The 23,770-nt window shown below is 45.7% G+C and overlaps 1 protein-coding gene across 1 annotated transcript; it reads left to right on the top strand.

Moving 5' to 3' along the window:
- The first annotated feature begins 1,462 nt into the window (after positions 1–1,462).
- LOC137531628 (caveolin-3-like) lies at positions 1,463–4,631 on the top strand. Its single transcript, XM_068251566.1, has 2 exons — positions 1,463–1,636; positions 4,069–4,631. The coding sequence occupies exons 1-2, from the start codon at positions 1,550–1,552 to the stop codon at positions 4,405–4,407; spliced, it is 426 nt and encodes a 141-aa protein (XP_068107667.1). The 5' UTR covers positions 1,463–1,549; the 3' UTR covers positions 4,408–4,631.
- Positions 4,632–23,770: the final 19,139 nt, after the last annotated feature.

The following is a 23,770-nucleotide window of genomic DNA, read 5'->3' as shown; positions in this document are numbered from 1 at the left end:
AGAGTTACATACATGTTAGCATTAACAAGTCAAGGTCTGCCTTATCTTACTTGGTGGCTTGGGGGGAAAGCCTGGTCCATGTGTGGAGGTGGAGAGTAGAAATGGTGGCATGTCATTTTTGGTGAAACTTTTAACGTAGTTTAAAATTGTTAGAGATCGTTCAACATTTAACAATTAGTTTGAAAGCGGCGTTTGCCATCATGGTTTGTTGGTTTCTACTGGCGTACAACCGCAATGCCAGCAAAAGCAACTGACTTCTAGACACTACGCCTAGCTTGCGAGACAAGACAAGATAATGGGATCCACCATGATGTTTACATGAACGATACCAACTGTTGTTTAAAAACGACTAAACGACCGCGTCTTCAGTCTCCCAGCGGCGATCGCCGCTCGGAGACTGTTAGACTGCGAAACCGCCGTCTATTAAGTGAGTACAGTGCTGCGATCTACAGGAGCGTTGTACTGAGGACAGCCCCCTGGGGCACAAGAGAGCGATTGGCTCTCATAGGCTAATGCCTATGACAGCCGATCGCCATGATTGGCTGACTGGGGGTAGGGAGGGAGAGAAACAAAATAGACAAATAAATAAGCAAATTTAATTAAAAAAACCCAAATATTTATGAAAAAGAAAACACTGGGTAGGGGTGGGGGCAGGGGATGGCGATCAGACCTCACCAACAGAGAGCGGGGGACACACACACACACACACACACACTTGTGTGCTGTGCGGCCCTGCAGCGAGGCCTTAAAGCTGCAAAGAGAAGTTAAGGCAATAATGAAGAGGTGCAGACTACTTGGCCCATATGCAATTACAGTAACTTTTTCTCCCAGGTAATATTTTCAAACTTGTCAATAAAATGCCCTCTGAATCACCAACAAGGAAGAAAATAATCAAAATAATGTTGTTAGTACTTTTTTAAACTTCTTTTTGGTACTTTTTCAATTGCAAAATGCTGAAAAGTAATTTAAAATATGAAAAATTATCTTCTAGGAGAAAACTCAGGAGAGAAAGTGAATTGCATATGGGCCCAGGTGTTTCAGAAATGCATCCCCTACTGATATCAGGTATTGCTGTAAATATTTGACTTTCTTTTATCTCATGTTTATAATCTGATCTGGAAAAATTATAAAATCATAATCTGATCTGAAAGACTGATAAAATCATGTGTTTTATCCTATACAGTGTAAATTCAGTGTGTAACTATTTGTTTTAGGGTTTTTTTTACTGCCACAGTACCAAATTAAAACACCTTGAAAGTGAAACAAATTACATATCGGATAAAAAGATTTATGTTTTTTTTTGCCTAGAAATATGTTTGCAGTTTGGTTGATCTCAGTCACTATTCAGTAATGTCAGTGACCTTGACTTTTTCTGGTTGGGTTGTTGCCTTTAGATTGTACTCATGTTTCTAAGCAACGGAATGGCATTTGCCTGGGACTGTTGATGCTGCTCCCATGGTGACCGGTGTGGCTGCTTTATAAAACCTCAGAGGATGGAGAAAAAGCAGAGACCAACCTGCCCTGATCACAGAGGCAATCTCAAGCCAACATGGCCCAGCCCAAAACCATTCCCAGTGAGCCAATGCCGCTGGATATGGACAACCGCGACCCCAACAACCTGAATGAGCACGTCCGAGTGAGTATGAAGGCGGTGGATGAGTAACTGAAGTAAAGACAAGATTTCCAGGAGGGATTATGACTGTATCCCAAATTCATGCAAGCCACGCATTATGTGATATTTTTATAGATGCTCCAATTTCATAAACACATCAATTTGGTCAAACAAATGGCCTCAGTGGATTGATGTCAATGGAATTATTGATTGGAGAGAGCGGTCATTTTTAGGCCCAGTGAATGTTGATGGTTGTGCAGCTTTGTACTGCATCGTGCAGCACACAACAATTCCAGTGTTGCGAGGTAATGAAATGAGCACTACTCTCCGATCAATCCCCGATTGTTTGCAAGATCATGCGTCTGTCACATATTGTATGGCTTTCTGTAGGCAGACTATAGACGTCACATCTGTCAGATCTACAGCTGATCACAGGTAAAATCGTATCACCCTCAAGGCTTGTCTTCAGAACAGGGGCTGTGAGTGGCAGATAGATGCGTATCTTGTATTTTTATGATTCAAAGGAAGAATTGGAAAAATATTTTTTTTAAACTGGAAGAGAGGAGGCACCCCAGAAAACAGTGGATCTCACTGATATATAAGATTAAAAAATGAATTGCTTACCTCTAAAGAAAGGGACAAAGCCAATTTCAAAATAAGTGTTATTTTTAAGTCACTCGGAGCACCTAAAAACTCTCAGGCACCTGAGCTGACTTGTATCACAGTACAGACACTGCTTGTTATTTGATCTGAGGAAGCGGACTGTGCTCCGCAAAACGTGTTATTGTTTAAGTGTCTGAAAAATAAAGTTTATTTTGAAATTGGCGTTACCACTTTTCTTTAGAGGTAAGCCAGTCATTTTTAATTATTTTATACATCTATAAGAGCAACTGTTTTTGGGGCACCTCCTCTCTCCCAGTTTTATCCTATACAGCCCCCCATTTCTTTCTTGGGGCAATGGTCCCTGGAGTGCGACCCACACAATTGAAGAACAGAACCAGAGTGGGGATGCAACTTCTCCACCTGCCTTTATACTGTGGTTGCTGGTTCAGAAACCTACCTTTGTGAGTACCCTCGACTACCTTGTTGATTCAAGATACTTTTACTCGACTTACCACACCAAGTGAAGTAAAGGGCTCCTGGTTTCTCTGTTTTTTTCCCGTCCTTACTAGAAGGTCCTTGGACTCCTCTGGTTATTATGCACTCACTGAATTTTTTAAAACTGCTTTTCCAATGCCTGTTAAATACGTAGAAGAGATCCGCCAACGCTCTCATTAGTGCAATAGTGGGCGTTTATTGGCTGTCAGAAGTGCTTTTCAATGACTGACAACAGGGAACGTTGCATGTGGTGTCCCGAATACTGCATTCTAGTGAGGTGTTCTCTTTACATGCTTGTTATTATGGCCCATTCATCAATACTGGTAATCAGCACTTTCTGCAATCTCTGGTTTATTGTGCTAAGCACCTGATCTCAACCTAGCCTAACTACATATTATCTTTAGAACAGGAAAGATAAAAAGATGATTTTACAAAGTCAGGCATAAAGAAAACTCAGGCACAAATGGAGCAGCAGCCCTTATAGGGATGAGCAAAACTTTCCCCCTACTTGTCAAGAAGCACATGACAAAGGGCACGTAGCCCGAAACGTCGTACTCATCTTTGTGCTGATGGATCTCCTGCCTTATTCTGTGACTCCCCTACATACATTGGATACGATCTGAGGCCTGTCTGTGTTTCTTTAAAGGGAACCCAAGGTGAGAGGGATGTGGAGGCCGCCATATTTATTTCCTTGTAAACAATGCCAGTTGCCTGGCAGTCCTCCTGATCCTGTGTCTCTTATACTTTTAGCCATAGACCCTGAATAAGCATGCAACAGCTCAGGTACTCTGACTTACAGTAGGTGACTTAGGTTTCACTGGATTAGCCATATGCTTGTTCCGGGGCTATAACTCAGACACTACTTATGTCAGAAGATCAAATGGGCTTCCAGGCAACTGGCATTGTTTATAAGGAAATAAATATGGCAGCCTCCATATCCCTCTCACCTCGGGTTCCCCTTAAAGAAAGAAGGAGGAACATGAGAATTCAGAATGGATGAGGACAGAGGGGTGCAGTGACTGAAGACAGGAGATGGTATAAGTAGGAAGGAATGGAGGGTGATAACAAACTCTACAACAAACCATGCCAATGGTACAGCAATCTGGAAATACAGATGCAGTACAATGCTGATATAGTGTAATCCCCATATTACCAATAGAACTGCCTCCCCCCCTACTCTATCCTCTTACCCTGTTTACATCAACCTAATCCTAGCCTTCCTTAGCTATGCCTAACCCTAACCAATACTAATCTCTCATCCCATTTAAGCTTCATCCAAAATTCTAGTAATACTTTTCATGTATCAGACCTGTCAAGTTTTTATGGTATATGAATACTTTTATCTCTCTTCCTAATAGGTCCTCTTTGAAGATGCCTTTGGGGAGCCGGAGGGCTCACACAGCATTCAGGGGGTGTGGGGCACGTCCTACAAAACCTACAAGGGGGTGAAGAATTGCTGCTACGTCATACTCTCCGTCCTGTGTGGTTGCCCCCTGGCCTGTTGCTGGGCACTGCAGTTCGCCTGTTGCCAGTGCTGTCACATCTGGTGTGTCGGGCCCTGCGTACGCTTGTGGACTATGAATCTCTCCTGTATGAAGATGTTCTGGGGCTCCTGTATACATTGCTGCTGTGACCCATTCTATGAGGCCTATGGCTTGTGCTTAAGCTTCATCAAGGTGCAGATGAAGAACGGATAAGACGGACTAATAACCCTCCTCCATCCCGGCCAGAACCATCCGTATCACTAGCTCCTCCCCTTTCCCCCCAGCCCCTGTTCAGAACCATCTGTATCACTGGCTCCTCACCTGTCCACAATAACCCATTCATAACTTATCACAGCTAATGGGCACCACCTGGGGCCAAACTAGCTCTGATGTCCTCTGTATGTTTCTTGTATATGAATAAATGGCTTTATGCACAAGATTGTGTTCCTTGTATGATGGGAATGTATGGATATTTAAATTAATCAGCAGAACAGGAGTAGAGTTAAAAGACCACTCCACCCAAAACTTATATTTAATGAATCCTGGAGGCTTAAACTGTACCTGGGGCGATGGGAAGTAAAAGTTTCATACATACCTGCGGCAGGCCCGGATTCACATCACAGGAGCCTACAGGCACAGATGTCTTGGCACCCTAAACTTCGGCCTCTAGAAACCCACAAACCCCTGTTGAACCGCACAGCAAGTGTGCTGGCTGACCCAGCTGTCACTTCTCCCTGACCAGTCATAGGTAGATACAGGTGTCCCTTAGCATTAGGTAGCCAGCTAGTGGTGCCCTGACTGAAGGGAGATCTTGTCAATGGAATGCCGAGAGCCAAGTGACTAAACTCTCATTTAAGCTCTGCTCAGGATTGTGCATAGGGAAGCACTAAGGAGGGGGAGTGGCCGCCCCTCCATCATCAGGCGCCTATAGACGCGTGCCTACAGTGCCTTATGGTAAATCCGGCCCTGACCTGCGTATTCCTCCAACCTCCTGCATACAGATCGCTCTCTCGTCGGCGACCAAAGCCTTCTGGATCCTCCCATAGCAGCCCTGTTATTTTTGGCTGTGCCGCCAAGCACGCTCCACAGTCTCTGCGGCTAGGAGTGTTCTGCATCAGTGCAGTAGTACTGGTGCAGAACACTCCCGGCAACGGGAGTGGGGCGGCCGCGCATGCGCAGGACACCCAACTGGCCACGGAGAACGGTGCTGCTATCGGAGGATCCAGGAGGTTTTGGTGCCGGCGAGGAAGCGCTCTGCATGGAGGGGGCTGGAGGAAGCCCAAGGTATGTATAAAACTTATACTTCCCGTTGTCTCAGGTTTACCTTAAGCTGGTACCACAAAATCATATGTTTGTTTCCTGCTTGCAAAATCACATTTTGACCAAAAACAATGTTAGTCAATGTGATGGTTCAGTTTTTATAGCATAATATCACACATCATGTGCCTTTTCCCATTGACAATCACCAGTTACTGTGGAATAATGCATGCATTTAGATACACCTAAACACGATTAGTATGCAAATAAGCATGTGTGGGAAAACACCTGTTTTTCGGCATGAACAAATGTGGTCCCCGCCTTGATTTTAGCCCCACCCATCTTTTTATTTTAGTTTTTGATTGAGTGCAGGAGAGTAAGAACATCTTTTTTTTTTATTTCTATCTTTATACCTGTTGGGGAGATATCTTTTTACTTCCTTTTGACAGCGATGTTGTCAACAGGATAGGAATCAAAGTGTGCTCATAAAATAGACACAGTGGTCCATATGCAATTTACTTTTCCTCCTGCATTTTCTCCTTGGAGATAATTTTTTATTTTTTCATTAAAATAACTTCTCAGTCAGCACCTTGCAATGGAAACAGTACCAAAAAGTAGGTGAAAAAAGTGAAGGTACTACTGTATCAAAATTATTTTGAGTTTTTTCTTGCTAGCTGGTGTTTTAAAGTGTACCTGAAACCTGTACCTGAAGTTATAAAAGTTTTATACATACCTGGGTTTCCTCCAGCCCCCTCTGCACTGATCGCTGCCACGCCGTTTTCCTCCGCCTCCTCGTTCGCCCAGTAGAAGGCCATTAGCTTGGCACATAGGGGTTGAGTCGGCGCAGGTGCAGTTCAACCAGAGTCGGGACAAGGTCCTTCAGCACCCAAGTGCGCCCCTCCATCCCTCCCACACCAACTGTCACACACTGATTGCTATTAGACTAAGAGGCACCCTAGGGCCCCCAAAATCCCCAACACCTTAATCTCTAGTTATCTGGCTTGCAGTCACTGCTATGTATCCCCTTTTCTAATTTCTCTCTGCTTCAAACACAATTGGGAATGACAGCAGAATTAATTGTGCGCCCCCTCCTACACTGCGCCCTGAGGCTGGAGCCTCTTCCGCCTCGGCCCGGCCCTGAGTTCAACCGCGCACCCGTCTTGCTCCCAGTCATGGCTACACCCCCGTCTTGCTCCCGACTGGCCAAGCTAACGGGGCTTCTATCAAGCGAACGAGGAGACGGAGGAAGACAGTTCGGGAACGATCGGCGCAGAGGGGACTGGAGCAACTTTTACAGCTTTACGTCTCAGGTTTCCTTTAAAAGGCATTTTGGTGAAGTAGTGATAATATCACCTAGGAGAGAGCATATGGGCCACAGACATAAAAAAAAACATTCCAGCAGATCTTCAAAGTGTTCTATTACTGTTTATGACCCAGCTGGAGAAGATTTACTTCCCATTTACCAGAACCTGTTCGCTGGAGTGAGAAGACATCTTCTCATTAGTAATCCAAATACATATACAACCCAGATATGTGGTCTAGCCCTTCACAGCTTTGTCTATAACTAAATAATCTGAATTGAGTTCCATAGTAGTTTCTTACCTTTCTTGTGGATTCCAGCAGCTCTTGACTCACTTCCTGCTCACTTCTAATACACATGTCCAATTTTGATTGGCCAATGATTGGCTAATTTTACCACCTCCGTGTACTATGAGAGCTTACCTACACAATCTGTTCATAGTATTCACCTGCCTCGGACGAGATTAATGCAGTGTCAGTGTGTGTATGTGACATTAGGAGCACTAAAGCCTCATCTACACGGTACCATTTTCCATCAGATAGACGGATCTATTAGATAGATCTAATAAGAAATTGCATCATGTGTAGACGTTCAAATTATTTCAGATCAATTTTGCATTAGATTTTGCTTTGATAAGTGTGATGATTGGCTCAGCTGCCTGTGCAGGCAGGCAGCCTTTTGACCATTGTGTAGGTTTGCATGCTGCAGGACTCTGGAAAGAAGAGCTTCAGAGTCTTCAGTTTGAGTCTGTTGCTAATAGCAGTTTTGAGGGTCGTCTGGAATTCGACCCTGGAGGGGGGGGGGGGGGGGTACTGTGATGATTTGCTCCTTCTGTTGGATCCTTCTGTTCTGTCTCCTGGGATCGCGCTAGCCACTTTTCGCTAGCGCTGTCTGTGGATCCTTCTGTTCTGTCTCCTGGGATCGCACTAGCCACTTTTCGCTAGTGCTGTGGATCCTTCTGTTCTGCTACTCTGTACCTGGATCGCGCTAGCCACTTTTCGCTAGTGCTGTGGATCCTATCTCTTGCTTGTCCCTGTTTTCGTGTGTCTGTCTTGTCTGCTACGACCGCTTGCTGGAGGCTCGGTGAGGTAACCGTTAAGCAAGCGTTCGCGTCCTCTGTTTCATGTTTGTCTGTCGATGGTTAGTTAGGCGTGCTTGTCTCTATTGTGCTTATCACGTGGAGACCGCGCATAACCGCGTGCACTGTTGCGAATGAGTGCGGTGTTCGCGGTTAGCTAGCGTTTGTTATTTTCCGCATCTTCTCATTGTATTATTTGCTGTGCCTTTGCTACCCTCGTATTCTATTCTGATCTGCCTTGTGTCACGTCTGGCGATCGCACCTCTCGCGATCGCGTTCCTATTTCATATCTGCTGTTGTGTGTGCGCGGTCGCGGGGTGGCGACTGGATTGGCGCACACACATACAACCTGTCCCTTTGCTCGTTCTCATTCGCAATTGCCTCTCTTGCGATTGCGTTCTGCGCTTCGTACAATTCCTGTCTGGCATTTGTGGAGGTACAGAGGATTGGTTCCTCTGCACTCCCCAGCGCCATCTGCCGACAGGAATTTTCCCTCTACGGGTGCGTAGCACCTTTTGCTGGGTGCCTGCAATTACACGCTTGTGGAGGATTTCCGCCGTGTCAGCGCACGCGTTGTGCGCTGATCACGGAGTAAGTTCCACAATCGTTACAGTATGAACAGCCCAACCCAAAACCCCAGTGTAGACGGAATTTCTGATTTGTACGATTCTGTCGAGTTTGGGTCCTGTGTCTTCAAGAGCTTTAAAAGGCTAAATTCAGAGACCAAGGCGGAATTTCTTTCTGAATGTGTGAGGTTTTGTCTGAATCCCACCTTTCAGATTTCTGATCCGTCCACGTCGGCTCTTCTGTTTGCCTATGTGCTCTTAAAAGACGATTTGTTCACCTGGGCATATGATCTGTTAAAAATCAATTCTGTATCAGTTTCTTGCAGTGATATTCTCTCACTGGTTTAAACTGCCTGGCTTACCACCTGCTCTGATTGATTGTGTAGCTGCTGATAAGTCAGCTGATCTTTCCCTTCAATGCAAAACCTTTCAGTATGACAATCAGTTCAATGTGTCAGTTGCCACTTCAGGTTTTAAAAAGCAGCCATCCAAAGCCTCTAAGTCTAAACATAAAAGATCTAGGAAGGCTTCCCAGCGGAAAGATCCGTTGCCCATAGCAACCACAACTAAAGAGGTTATTTCTGTCAAGTCTGAAATGTGCAAAACCATTCAGTATAACAATGATGTTGATCTGTTTCCTGGTTTTTTGCCTCAATCCAGAGCTTATGTGGATCCTGCTATAGGTAGGATCGCACACTATATTAAAGCAGTTAAAAAATCTGTTCTTGTTCCTGAACTCCACCCCTATGGAGATTATTTGGATACTGGCCTATTTGAACTCCCATTTGCTTCCTGGGATATTGGGGCCTTGCTGGAAGAATTCGATTTTAATTGGAAAGCCTTTTGCGATTGCAAAAAGCGAAAATGTCTTGAATGCTTGTCTCGATTCTATGTACCTTCTGATTGATTCCGATGAATGTGACAAGGATGATGTGGATCTGGTGATTTATGTGTGGCAGACGATTTTGGATGAGTTGCACACACACCAACCAATTGATTCCAATAAAGAGACATCGTTGTCGGATGATTGTTCCTGCCTTTCTGGGGTAAAGCATGTGAGTCTTGACTTTGTGCAATCTGAAATGAATGAGTGTGCCGCTGTGGTTAATTCCTGTGCGAATCCTGAAGGATTCGCTCCTGACAGTGTGCAGTTTGAATCTGTGCGATCTGATGCCTGTTTCTCGGATGTTCCTGCAGATTGTGATTGGCATGAGTCTGCCGGTTTCCTCAAGGATGTGTGGGATCCTTTTTCATTTGGAAACAGATCTTTGAGATCTTCCGTCTGTGACCCTGCTATGGGGAAAATTTCTCGACTATGCAGCGTCAAAAGTAAAATTAATATGTCTAATAAAGTTTATCCTGTTGATGTCGCTATTTCTTCTGCAAATGATTCCCTGTCTCACCCTGTTCTCACCTGTAAGGGCCCGTTGCCTGGAGACAGTTGCTCCAGTGTTTCGGTCCTAGATGCCTTGCAGTCTGCTCCGCAGATCGCGGAGGTTTGCGCTATGGAAGCATCAGTTTCACAACCTAAAGTGAATTTTGATTCGCAGGTTTTGCGTTCTGATTCCTCGGATTCGACATTGTTAGCCGAATCTAAGAGTGAGACAGCGCTTCGGTTTTGCGAATCTGATGCTGAACCTTCTTTGCCTTATTCAGAGACGCTTTCTCTGAGCCTGCCCTGTACCATGAATAACAAAATGATGTCCAATCACACTGACATTTGGGAGTCCCTTTCTTGCTTTGAAGAAAGTTCTGACTCTCCACCCTGTACTCTGGATGAGTCAATATTGCCTTGTACAATATCTCCTGCCCTGCCCCTAGAGGCTCGTCTAGGTATTGCTGCTATTTTTACCTGTCTTTCTGCAGCAGAATTCTGGGTGCAGCGAGATTAAAGTTAGGGAGTCAGTGTGTGGTCCAGTGAATATTCCTGTACGTTCCACTCATGATGATGAAATTCAGTCTCAGTTTATGGTGGAACCTTCCCTGGGACATCTGCCCTGTTCTCAAAATAAAGTTCCAGTTTGCCCTGTAACATGGATAGTACAGAATCCTTCTTAGAAAACTTGAAAAATGATGTTCCTGAGGTCTTGTTTGATGTTCTGGAGGTCTCCGAGTTCCTCCCAAAGGGTGCAGAACTTTTAGGAGATGTCTCCTGCCCCCCAAGTCCTTCTGAGGTGTTACCCTCTTCCGTAGGCATTGCTGCCTTGCTGGCTACCTTTTCAGCTCTGATGGAGCTTCACTCATATGTAGTCAATGATGATATTATTGTCACAGAAATTTCTGAATTTGTATCCGAGTCTTCTTTTGAAAGTCCAGTGCCTGTGACCTCCACTCATGATGATTCTCTGTCCGGTACTGGTTTTGGTCTTGTCGTGCCGGACTCTGAGGTTGGCAGTTCCCCGACATGTCCTGAGGTTTCTCCTGTGCTGGTGTACCCCAGTGTGCTCTGTGACCCAGAAAGCCCAAGTGTGCCTCGGTTACCAGCGTACTCAGATGCTTCCTCGGTGGAGACATGCTCTGATATGGCCTGCCTGCTTGCATGCCCAGAAGTGGTCCCTGAAAGTCTTGATCTTGATGGGTGTCCTCGTAATTCTGAATCCGGAATTGTCATTGGTTCCATGGGGGTTCTTGGTAATTCTCCATGTGAGCCTGGTGATTGTTCTGCCCTCTTGGGATCTCTGTGGAGCTTCAAAAGGTTCTGGGAGATTCCGGGAGAAATTTTGCTTGGTACCCTGGATAAGATCAACGGTGGCTTTTGTGTTATAAGGGACACTTCGAACAGGTATTGTGGCAGGTTTGGTATTTTCGGACGCTCCTTGGAAGGTGGTGGGTATTGTCTGGAGGGTGTCGATGGCTTCTTCTCTGGCGTTCACAGTCCTGATGGGTGTTATACTGAGACTGGTAGTACTGATGGGCATGTTTCTGTGGCTTCTGTTTCCGATGAGGTCGGTTTCGGGTGGACTGACTCTGGAATTGGACCTTGTCGGGCTGCGCCGACCTTCATGAGTCTTCAGTTTGAGTCTGTTGCTAATAGCAGTTTTGAGGGTCGTCTGGAATTCGACCCTGGAGGGGGGGGTACTGTGATGATTTGCTCAGCTGCCTGTGCAGGCAGGCAGCCTTTTGACCATTGTGTAGGTTTGCATGCTGCAGGACTCTGGAAAGAAGAGCTTCTGTCAGTTTTGCAGCTTGTGCTTGCAGAGGAATTTGCATACGTTGTCATGCAAATTGCCTGGCCACATTCATTGGAGGCGTGTACTATAAGTACTATGTCTTTCCCACAATGCTTGGCTGTTCATAAGGATTTCGTCCTATGTAACACTCCTGGTGGGGTGTCAGCCTTACTCTCTGTTTGAAGATCAGCTTAGAGTAATTCCTGGAAACTGTGCTAGGCAGATTTCCCTAGTGCAGTTAGGATTGTTTATCTGTTTTGTTTGTCTGTTGCGATTGTCCTGTCCCAGCGGTGGTCGATAGGAAGTCGTTCTGATCTCTGTTCTTGGAGCATAGCTGGTGCAGCGGTTGCTACCAGCTATCTCTTCTGTTCTGCCTCTCTGGATCGTGCTAGCCACTTTTCGCTAGCGCTGTGGATCCTTCGGTTCTGTCTCCTGGGATCGCGCTAGCCACTTTTCGCTAGCACTGTGGATCCTTCTGTTCTGTCTCCTGGGATCGCGCTAGCCACTTTTCGCTAGTGCTGTGGATCCTTCTGTTCTGCTACTCTGTACCTGGATCACGCTAGCCACTTTTCGCTAGTGCTGTGGATCCTATCTCTCGCTTGTCCCTGTTTTCGTGTGTCTGTCTTGTCTGCTACGATCGCTTGCTGGAGGCTCGGTGAGGTAACCGTTAAGCAAGCGTTCTCGTCCTCTGTTTCATATTTGTCTGTCGATGGTTAGTTAGGCGTGCTTGTCTCTATTGTGCTTATCACGTGGAGACCGCGGATAACCGCGTGCACTGTTGCCAATGAGTGCGGTGTTCGCGGTTAGCTAGCGTTTGTTATTTTCCGCATCTTCTCATTGTATTATTTGCTGTGCCTTTGCTACCCTCGTATTCTATTCTGATCTGCCTTGTGTCACGTCTGGCGATCGCACCTCTCGCGATCGCGTTCCTATTTCATATCTGCTGTTGTGTGTGCGCGGTCGCGGGGTGGCGACTGGATTGGCGCACACACATACAACCTGTCCCTTTGCTCGTTCTCATTCGCAATCACCTCTCTTGCGATTGCGTTCTGCGCTTCGTACAATTCCTGTCTGGCATTTGTGGAGGTACAGAGGATTGGTTCCTCTGCACTCCCCAGCGCCATCTGCCGACAGGAATTTCCCTCTACAGGTGCGTAGCACCTTTTGCTGGGTGCCTGCAATTACACGCTTGTGGAGGATTTCCGCCGTGTCAGCGCACGCGTTGTGCGCTGATCACGGAGTAAGTTCCACAATCGTTACAATAAGTACCCAAAATCTATTGCAAAATCTAACGCAATCTGATTGGAACGGTTGGAAATTATCTAATGGATCTATCTAATAGATCCGATCTGACGGAAAATTGTACCGTGTAGATGAGGCTTAAGATCTCACCCTAAGAGCTTGGAGAGATAAAAGAAAACCTTAGGGTAGCCATTTTATAGCGATTTTTCACAATGCAGAAGATTCCATATACTTATAGTAGCCACGCTCTTGTACATCACCACCTGATGTGGCAAAAAAAAAAAATTCTATCTGATTAGAATCTGATCAGAGAGAGATAGATTACTTTCATACACTGCACATAGATTTTGAATAGATTTAAGCATGAAAGCAACTGAAACTGGTCAAAATCTCAGCATTGCTTTGCTAGATGCAGTGCAGCACTATGAGCTGCCAATCTACTGCCATTACTGTATTGCGCAGCCCCAATCAATGGGGATTTTTCCATCCATTCAATTCTGCCCAGCAAGGGCAGGCTTATCAATTAGCAGCTAAATGAAGTGTAAAGCATGACTTTTAACTCATGAGTTTTTATCATTTTATGCTGTTTTTAATACTTTAGTCTATTGATGACTATGACACTTTAAAACTGAAACATATATGGGTCCATTTGCCTCCTTTTCCTATGCAAAATAAACTATGATGCAGCCTTCATGCAAGTAGCCAAGACTCCATCTTGGGAGCCATCAATGCCGTGATGGGGTCGGCGCAGGTGGTGTCGCTGATGGTCCGGGGTCCTCTCCATGCCTGCGCACTGCACGAACAGCTGATCATCTCGCCGACCGTCATATGCCGCAATCCGTGGCTGATGCAGAGCCAGACCGGCAGTGCCCATGTCCTCCGCCTCCTACCTCAGCAAGAGGTAGAAACACAGAGGCAAGTGGAGGAGAGATAGCCATTAAAAAAGCAAAAAAGGCCGGAGCCCTGTGGCCGAGGCATCCGAGTCCGGCGCCATCTTGATATGATTCTGATTCTGAATTGGAGCGGTGTTTGATGGACGTAGGAGTAATTACACCTGATGAAGGCATTAGGAAAGGGCTCCTCCACCTCTTGCTCTATTTGACCTTTATCCTATATAATAAAACTCCTGTGTCCATGCGTCCTTCTCTGTCCCTGTGTCCATGCGTCCTCCTCTGTCCCTGTGTCCATGCGTCCTCCTCTGTCCCTGTGTCCATGCGTCCTCCTCTGTCCCTGTGTCCGTGCTTCCAGATCTGACAGTTTGCTGTCTGTGAACCTCATTGCATTGTGGGAAATAACAGCTTTTCCCAACTGCCAAGCAACCAATATCTCCGTTGGCATATACTTCCGACAGTGGTGGGGGATGGGTAAGCGGGATGCTTCTGTGAGTGTGTTGCGGGGAGAGGGTAGCGGTCATGGCCTAGAGCTCATTTTTTTAATGGGTGGGCCTTTTTACTAGTATTATATAATGTAGAATACAATCTGATAATTCATGAATGCCATAAAATGAGACAGAAACTGGTCCAAAAAGAATCTCCTTTGTAATAAATAAAATGATTGGATTATCCATGAATCTGAAGAAAGTTCAACAATATGCAAGAATTGTAGGTCTTTGATTGTTCTCTCATATGTATGACAGATCAAGAAAATCTGATAGGATGTGGTTATTGTGTCCTCACCATGCTACTGTAGTTTCATCACATGGCGCCACCCAACATAAAATGTTGCCAGCATTGTTGGGGTGACTGCCTTTCTTATGCTGGATCTCAAAATTGTATCGCTGAAGTAGGAGGCACCAGCAGAACAACTTACTGCTGTTCTAAATGGTCCAATTTATCCAGCTCAGTGGGTAGTCATAGAGTATGACCATCCATTTAGATATGAATGCAGCTTCCGTAGGGCCATCACAATCTCATTGCACTTCTTCTCAATTGATGTCATTAACCTTCCTGTGGAACCGACAATTAAAGTCTGGGACTTCAAGGAAAAGAGATCTGGTAAATGCTATCAACAAACACTGAAAGGCTTCCCCACACTCTGAAGTCCATTTCCTCTAAGCATGTGGGTTCGGTGCTGGGCGCCACTATAGCACTAATGCCCTCCTCAAGGGTAATTTGGGGTTCTGGTAATCACTGGACTCTGAATAAGTTCTCCCTCCGAGTTGCTATGACTTGGAGGGGGAATAGTATTTAACGACGCTGGGAATTGAGCGGCGGCAGGGTAAGCCGTCATTCGGCTCACCCTGCGCCCAACTCACCAGTGGTGGAATAATGCGTACATCATTTCCTTACCCTGAGTTGCTTCTTCTAGGTAAGCCTACCTTTGTCGACTTTGCTTCTTCTAAGTTAGGTTGGCCAAGAGCTTGGCCTATATATTGGGTACACATTTCTTGTGTAGCCAGAGTCGTCAGAAGCTACAGGACTTTGCTCTATGGGTAAGTGCAGTCGTTGTGACTTTTCTGTTCCTTATTTCAGACCTCCTACACAGTTCCCAAGATATTGGACTTTCATTCATGCCAGTCTGACATTTGCTTGGTTTAAATGCCACCTGCCAGCTTGTACAGTATCTGTAAAACATAACTGAAATGTTCTTCCCAGGTGCTTCTGAACATCTCAGTGTCATGAAAGTGACTGCACAATTCTCCACCACCCTCAACAGGTACATTCTTCATTACTATGAACTTGTAGAGCCCAAATGTTGAGATAAAGGTGAGTTTCCTAACTTTCCTCTGAGCCTTTAGGGCTGGGGGGACTCTTTCTGTACCTTTGACTTAGGTCCATCACTAAGATCTCCAGCTTATCCAGCTACTCTGGGCATGGGGGGTGACGGCAGCTTCCTGAGGTCCACACTGAGCTTGATTGCCTGACTTTTGGGATGTCCCAGCACCACTGGAGTGAATTGCCACTGTGGGACATCTGAATGACCCCTAACTGTAGCATTTCCTCAATTTGCACATTGCCTTGCACCTTGGACTGCAAGTTGCTGCCTTATTAGCTTCCTTGGGAAAGTGTTCCTTTGTGTTGTGACCCCTCCAGCAGAAAGTTGATCTGTATGGTGAAGAGTTATGAGTTTGTGTTTAGTCTGTCCCTTAGCTCCTAGACTAAGGAGTCAGAGTCGAGGAGTCGGAGCAATTTTGTGTTCCTGGAGTCTGAGGTTTCATAAACTAAGGAGTCGGATGATTTTTGTACTGACTCCACAGCCCTGGTGAAACCCCGTCTATAAGCACAGCAGAGCCCACAAGCAGCCTAAGAATGTTTTTCACCACTGCCGGGCATTTGTGCTGGTTGGTTGAGTTCCAGATAGCTGGGACTCTATTGCATTTAAGAAGTAATACGTTTATCACTGAAATTCTCATGAGAGTACTACAACTCAGTTTTCTACCATACCTTAATTAAATCAGGATTGGCAATTGAATCACAATATGACCTCGATTACATCAGATCTGCAGTAGTCATCCATACAAAAACAGTTTTTATACCATGTTAATATATTACAGACTTCATTTGCCTTTCCCCTTCTTGCAAATTCTAATCAGCTAGATATATGGCCAATCAAAAGACCGCAAGAAGTGCATTTTATTGGCCCATCTCCAAATCACATTTACATGAAATTTGCATGCAGTCCATAATTATTTGCATCTCATCGGCCATCTTTAATTTCTATCTGAATAAAAACGATGATCTACAGTATATGTGATTTTTCTGCACAACATATCTCTGTTCAAGGACAGAACATATTCTATAAACTCCAAGTCTATTGCTGTAACAACTGTTGTGTAGATGTCTTGTTAGTATAGAAACCCAAAACATTCTTGAACTTCATTAGCACCTTCTGCTGTTAATGACAGCCCTGGACCTCTCTTCTGCCAATCACACACAATAATAACAGGTGTGGTCTCTGGGGCATTCCACATAGGGGCTCTTTCAGACAATGGTTTCCATCACACCTCAATCAGCTTGTCAGGAGATGAGAGCTGAGTGTTTGCTGCTGTCCTCCATGGAGACTTTGTGACATCAGGTATAAAGAGGCAATGAGGAGAGTGACAGGACTGAGATCAGCCTGACCTGAAAACACGACTCATCTCCAGCCAAAATGACTGAAGCCAAGCGTATCCATAATGAGCCAATGCCACTTGACATGGAAAACCGTGACCCCAACAACCTCAATGACCATGTCAGAGTAAGTATGCATCCAAGTTTGGGTACAAATGATAGAAAGGCAGGATGGGTCTTCTTACTGGCTAGAAAGTAGGTGACCATATTATATTGAAGAAAACATGACATGAAATGAATATGGAGCCTGCTCTTAGGGATGGTCAATGAGATCAATCAAATGGACGTTCACTCGATTTTGGGAGGGAAGGCGGCTTCCTATAAATTATTTAAAACCAGTAAACGGACCCTGAGCAGACCCAGAGGACACCGAGGGGACCTTGTGGACTACGGGAGGACTGGAGGAAGCCTCAGGTCAGTTCAGATTTCCTTTTTAAGGCTCAGGGTTCCTTTAAAAGGAAAAGGTAAGAGAATTGAGACATAGTTCTGGTAAAAAAGAGGTGCTTGAGTGCAGTGATTGGCCCCAGAGATGGAGCTGAGGTCCCGGTGAGTTGGCACAGACATAGGGACACTTTTTATAAAGGGGGAGACAGAAAAGAAAAAAGGGCAACACTTTTTAAAGAGGGAGAGACAGAAAGGACACAGGGGGACACTGGAAGGACAGAGGGGGCACATGGGGCCACGGGGCCAAAGGTGAGTACACAAGGACACGGGCACACTGGGACACAACAAGGACAAAGGTGAGTACAATTCTTGGTGTGTCATTTTCTTTCCTTTTCCAACACCATGTTAACTAGAAAAATGTTAAAGATGCCTATTTAAATTTTGTATGTATGTGTTCTGTCCTGTGAAATGTATCTTAATATGAAGTGCGGCCCTCGGGTAAAAAAAAGGTTGAGCACCACTGATCTCACTCATATGACTATTTTCTCTCTTACAACTTCAAGCATTGTGCGGTGGTAGGTGAGCTGTAAGTATCGGAAGGGAGTTAAGCAGTAGGTACAGTATTGTCAAGCATCAGGGGGCAATAGGTTAATATACGGCAGGGTATTCAGCTTTTAGCAGTACATTCAGGCATATTTTTACCTGTCTCCATGCTGATATTGCTGCTTGCTGCACAAAAGAATCTGTGCCAAAAATGTCTGCCTGCAATTATACCACGTGGCGAGATTGTACAGTGCTGTACATTGTTCTCTGTAGCAGTTAGCGGGATTGTTCTCTTACTATCTTTATATATGTAAAAGAATACATTTTAATATTTTCATTGCTGTGTGTGATATTCTGTAGTAACAGCCTATAATCATAGGAAACTTTGCATTGTGCTTCACCAAATGAAAGTTTAGTCACCAGCATGCAACAATTACGTGTGTATTTTTAAACATTTTTTAGGCCTGTTAATCAATAAACGGGTGTACAAGGGTCATGCGGTGTGTGCTAGGCCTTGCATTCAATTCTTAAAGGACACCTGACCCGAACAAGGCTACTTAAAGGGACTCCGAGCAGTGCAGAAACTATAGAAATATGCATATCATTTTAAAGCTCTCTTTCTCCTCTTTCCAATGATATATAAACCGCCGCCCTACGCCTTTTAGTTTTCGCTATTTTCGCGATTGAAATTGCCGCGGCCGCAATTTCAATCGCGAAAATAGAGAAAACTAAAAGGCGTAGGGCGACGATTTAGGTGCCGTCAGAAAGAGGAGAAAGAGAGCTTTAAAATGATATCCATCTTTCCATAGTTACATTGTATTACACAGGACGACACTTTCCCCAGTGTCAGCAGCTGCATTCAGCAGAATGGAGCTGCTGACTTTAGGAAAAAGTCGCCCTGTGTAATACAATGTAACTATGGAAAGATGGATATCATTTTAAAGCTCTCTTTCTCCTCTTTCTGGCGACACCTAAATCGTCACCCTACGCCTTTTAGTTTTCTCTATTTTCGCGATTGAAATTGCGGCCGCGGCAATTTCAATCGCGAAAATAGCGAAAACTAAAAGGCGTAGGGCGGCGGTTTATATATCATTGGAAAGAGGAGAAAGAGAGCTTTAAAATGATATGCATCTTTCCATAGTTTCTGCACTGCTCGGAGTCCCTTTAAAGGAGTCATCAGGGAAAGTATAGTAAAATGAGTGGTACTTACTGGGGGCTTCCTCCAGCTCCCAGGATGTCCCTCACCGCAGCTCTGCCCGCAGCCGTTCGCCGCAGCTCCGACCTGGTCCCCGGCAATGACGTCAGAGCGACCTCCAGGTTGCTCTGTACTGCGCCTGCGTGAGTGGCGCTGTCAATCACCGCCACGTGGGCCGGAGTGGACTGCGCAAGCGCAGAACTACTGCGCCTGCGATTTAAACATAAAATAAAAATGTGGAATATCTGGAGAAGGAGGATAGATGCAATAGTTTGTTTCATTCGTTTATTTTCGCTTCGGTTGTCCTTTAAAGGATACCAGAGCCGAAACCCTTAGGAGAAATGGGGGGGGGGGGGGGGGAGTCAGCATGTTTGTTGAGCTGTCCTGATGCCCACCGCTCCCCTAGTACTCCTCTGACCCCTCCTTTCATACCTTGCGCACGTCCCTCAGCGAGCGACCCTGGCCGGGAGCGCTCTACACGACATAAACCTGGCCGTGGTTGCGTACCAGGCTAGCAGCTGAGGTTAGGCTGCCGTAGAGGCTTTAGGTATGAAAGAAGGGGGGCAGAGGAGAACGGATGGAGCGGTGGGCATCAGGACAACTGACCAAATATTCCGGCTCCCCCAGTTTCTTCTAAGGGTTTTGGTTCTGGTATCCTTTAAAGGTTCTTTTGATTTACAGTGTTTTGAAAACGTAGTATGAAAACGTAGGAGGACCCAGGTGCTCAGTTAACTTTAAAGAAAACCTGTAACTAAAAACAGTTCCCCTGGGGGGTACTCACCTCAGGTGGGGGAAGCCTCCAGATCCTATCGAGGCTTCCCCCTTCCTTCTATGTCCCACTGCGGTCTCTCTGTGCCCCTCCGAACAGCGAGGATGTAAATATTTACCTTTCCGTCTCCAGCACAGGCGCAGTAGCGGCTCTCCGCTCGGAGATAGGCGGAAATAGCCGATCGCTGTCGGTCTGCTCTACTGCACAGGTGCAAGTCTCCTGCACCTGCGTAGTAGAGCAAACCCGACAGAGATCGGCTATTTCCATGCTGAGAGCCGCAACAGCGCCACCCGCTGGAGCCAGGTTTGTCGAGCCAGGATTGCGGGACGCTTCGGGGGAGCATGTGCTGGATTGCTTGCAGCTACAGGGATGGGGGAAGCCTCATTGGGACCCTGAGGCTTCCCCCTCCCAAGGTAAGTACCCCCCAGGGGACTTTTTTTTGATACAGGGTCTCTTTAACGTTTTGCTGGGGGCCATGCAAGCTTTGATTTTGTAATACCGCCAAAATACTTGACTACAGTATATTTCCTACCATGGAGTCTTAAGGTGGCCATACATGTCAATTTTGTTGGCTGATCAACCATTCGATTCCATCATTTTATCGAATCGGGTGAGAATTGGTTTTTATTGATTTATAAAGCGCCAACATATTCTGCGGTGCTGTACAAAGTAAGAAACATGGGGTACAAAACAATACAGACAACAGTGTACGACAATATACAAAATACAGCATTGGTGCAAAATACAGACTTGGTAATTACAATGTCAAAAGTAACATGATTAATATAATGTATAACAAATTCACACACTAGGCGCGGTCCTGCAGGGTAGTGTGATTTCCTTAGTTACGTGCCGTTTACTTGGTAACCTGCGCTCCTGGGTGCTGTGAAGTATTGTGACCGCGATACTTCACTAGAGAGGTCGCTATTATGTTAATTAACATAGTAGTAGCCGCTCTAGTACTTCCCAGCACCTGATGTATTTCCACCTTTGTTTCTCCTGCAGTATCCTGGAACAAAAATAAGGCTTAAAGAGGCATCGTAATGATATATAGTACAATGTGTGATTCGTTACAGAGACCCAATTTTACGTTAATTATCCTGGCCCCAGCAGCAGAAACACTTCCTAGATCAGGGGTCCCCAAACTTTTTTGGTCAAGGGCCGGGTCAACGTACTTCAGACTGCTGGGCGGACCAGAACATACATACAATGATGTTGAAAAACATTACATTGAATCTAGGTATTGATTCCCCCCAATCATGAGTCGGAGGAGATCTCCCAGCAGCAGCCATTCAGTCATGTGGCGCCTGGAGAATGTCTTTGTGCACCAGACAGTGAGGCATACCCAGGTGACAACCTGCCGTCCGGTTGGACAGCAGTGTCACCTGACGCAGAATTGGAAGCCAGTGAATGACGGCTGGGGCCAGCACTGCTATTCTATATGCGGGCCACCAATATTTAAAGGTGCAGAGGGCCGCATCTATAAGTTATACATTTTGTGTTTGGGGGCCAGTAAAAATGCCTGTGGGGGCCTTAGTTTGAGGACCACTGTCCTAGATCTTTATATTCCTGTATATTGGAATGCAACCCACCCTCCAAGTGATGTTTAGCTTGTGCTATTTAGCTATGCTGCCTGTTGCCCCTGTATAATCCACAAGACTAGGCTGGCACCACCGTAACTAAAAACAGCTCTTTAATTCAGATGTTTAAAAAGACATCATGCCTAAAGAATGACCTTTTGTCCCAAAGCGCTCTGGGACTAGGAGCTGTTTCTGCTCACTTTGGAACACACAACTAACATTCCCCAGTGTTGCACCTTGCCGGCAGTAAAGATGTTGTCACTTGTTATAAATGTAAGAATGTAAATCAGGGAGGGAAATGGGCTAACACTGACTAAATCATTTATAAATGAATACTGTAAAATATAAGTAATTTTACTCAATAAATTTTCAAAATGGCTGCCTAACATGGGCGGAGCTACACAGTCAATAGGTTATTCTGCCCACTTTTGACCACCCACAAGGGAAATATTAGCCTTCACTGGGTAGATTGGATTTTCTGCTTGGATACTATATTGCTCAGGAAATGAACAAGGTGCATTCGAACATGCTGTTCACTATATGCTCTTCCAACAGGTCCTCTTTGAAGATGCCTTTGGGGAGCCGGAGGGCTCACACAGCCTCCAGGGGGTGTGGGGCATGTCCTTCAAAACCTACAAGGGGGTGAAGAATTGCTGCTACGTCATACTGTCCGTCCTGTGTGGGTGCCCCCTGGCCTGTTGCTGGGCACTGCAGTTTGCCTGTTGCCAGTGCTGTCACATCTGGTGTGTCGGGCCCTGTGTACGCTTGTGGAACATGAATCTCTCCTGCATCAAGATATTCTGGAGCTCCTGTATACATTGCTGCTGTGACCCGTGCTATGAAGCCTGTGGCTTGTGCTTAAGCTTCATCCGGGTACAGAATAAGAATGGATAAGAGACAGAGCAAGTTCCTTTACCCCTCACAGTGAACATTCTCCTCTCCATCACTGATGTAGCCACAACAGCATTCATTTCCTGGACAGACTATGGCAGCCATATTGTTTCCTATCACTGACTCTGAATTCTTAACCTTTAATGGCAGCCACACCTTCTACAGACATGAAGCTGCCATAGTGTGGCCTACTCTCTGATGTCTCCTACATGTGAAATTTAGACCTATGGAAGCGCAGCAAGGTGAAAGTTCATTGTGAAAAGTATGAACAGCAGATAAAATGATAAGCAAAATATCAAAATGCAACAAAATAGAAAAATAAAACAATATAAAAACATCAAACAATTCCCTTGAGTGCCTTTTCCTGTTTTTCTCATCAAAATAATGTTTTTTTAGGCAATATTGAAAGTGAACCTTAAGCCAGAAAAAAAAATGAGTTTTACTCACCTGGGGCTTCTACCAGCCCCCTGCAGCAGTCCTGTGCCCTCGCAGTCACTCACTAATCCTCTGGTCCCCCGCTGCCAGTTAGTTTCGTTTTTGCCGACAGGCCCGTCAGGACTGGCCACGCGTAGCTTTTTCCGCATTCCCGACTGTAATTAGCGCTATTGCGGGACGCAGCGCGTACAAGAATACGCATTGTCGCATTATTTTTGTATGCGTTGCGGCCCGCAATAGCGCTAATTACAGTGGGGAATGCGGAAAAAGCTACGCGTGGCCAGACCTGACGGGCCTGTCGGCAAAAATGAAACTAGCTGGTAGCAGGGGACCAGAGGATTAGTGAGTGGCTGCGAGGGCACAGGCCTGCTGCAGGGGGCTGGTAGAAGCCCCAGGTGAGTAAAACTTTTTTTTTTCTGGCTTAAGTGTCTCTTTAAGACATGATTGGTAAGAAAGTGGGAAGAAAGCAACATTTATAGATTGGCAAAACCTATGTAGAGAAACACAAGAGAAAGCTTCCCATACCGCCACCAGGAAGCTGCCATCAAGATGCTGCACTGCTTGACTACGAAACTACACAGGGTACACCCTGTGTAGTTTCATAGTCAAGCAGTGCAGCATTTTGGTGGCAGCTTCCTGGTGGTGGTATGGGAAGCTTTCCGGTGGTTGGATGGGCAGCTTCCTGGTGATTGCAATGGCATCATCTTGCTGGCGGTGTGGTCAGCTTCCTGGTTGTTGGATGGGCGGGGTAAACAGCTTCCTGGTTGTTGGATGTGCGGGGTGGTCAGCTTCCTGGTTGTTGAATGGGCGGGGTGGTCAGATTCCTGGTTGTTGGATGGGCGGGGTGGTCAGCTTCCTGGTTGTTGGATGGGCGGGGTGGTCAGCTTCCTTGATTTTGGATGGGTAGCTGCCTTGTGGCTTGGTGGGCAGCTTCCTAATGGCGGGGTGGGCACGTCATGTATCGTTGAGCAGGTCAGTTCATGCAGAACAGCTTATGGTCTGTTCATTCCTCAGAGATTAGTCGCAGAATCACATCAATGATCATAACGTTATCTTTCACATTCCAGTAATGAATCACAGTTGCTGGTAGGTGGGTGTTTTTAACAACTTTCTAATG

This window comes from Hyperolius riggenbachi, chromosome 9 (genome assembly GCF_040937935.1).
Source record: "Hyperolius riggenbachi isolate aHypRig1 chromosome 9, aHypRig1.pri, whole genome shotgun sequence".
NCBI classification, from domain to species: domain Eukaryota; kingdom Metazoa; phylum Chordata; class Amphibia; order Anura; family Hyperoliidae; genus Hyperolius; species Hyperolius riggenbachi.
Note: the sequence above shows the minus strand (reverse complement) of the source record. Positions and strands in the feature narration are given on the sequence as shown.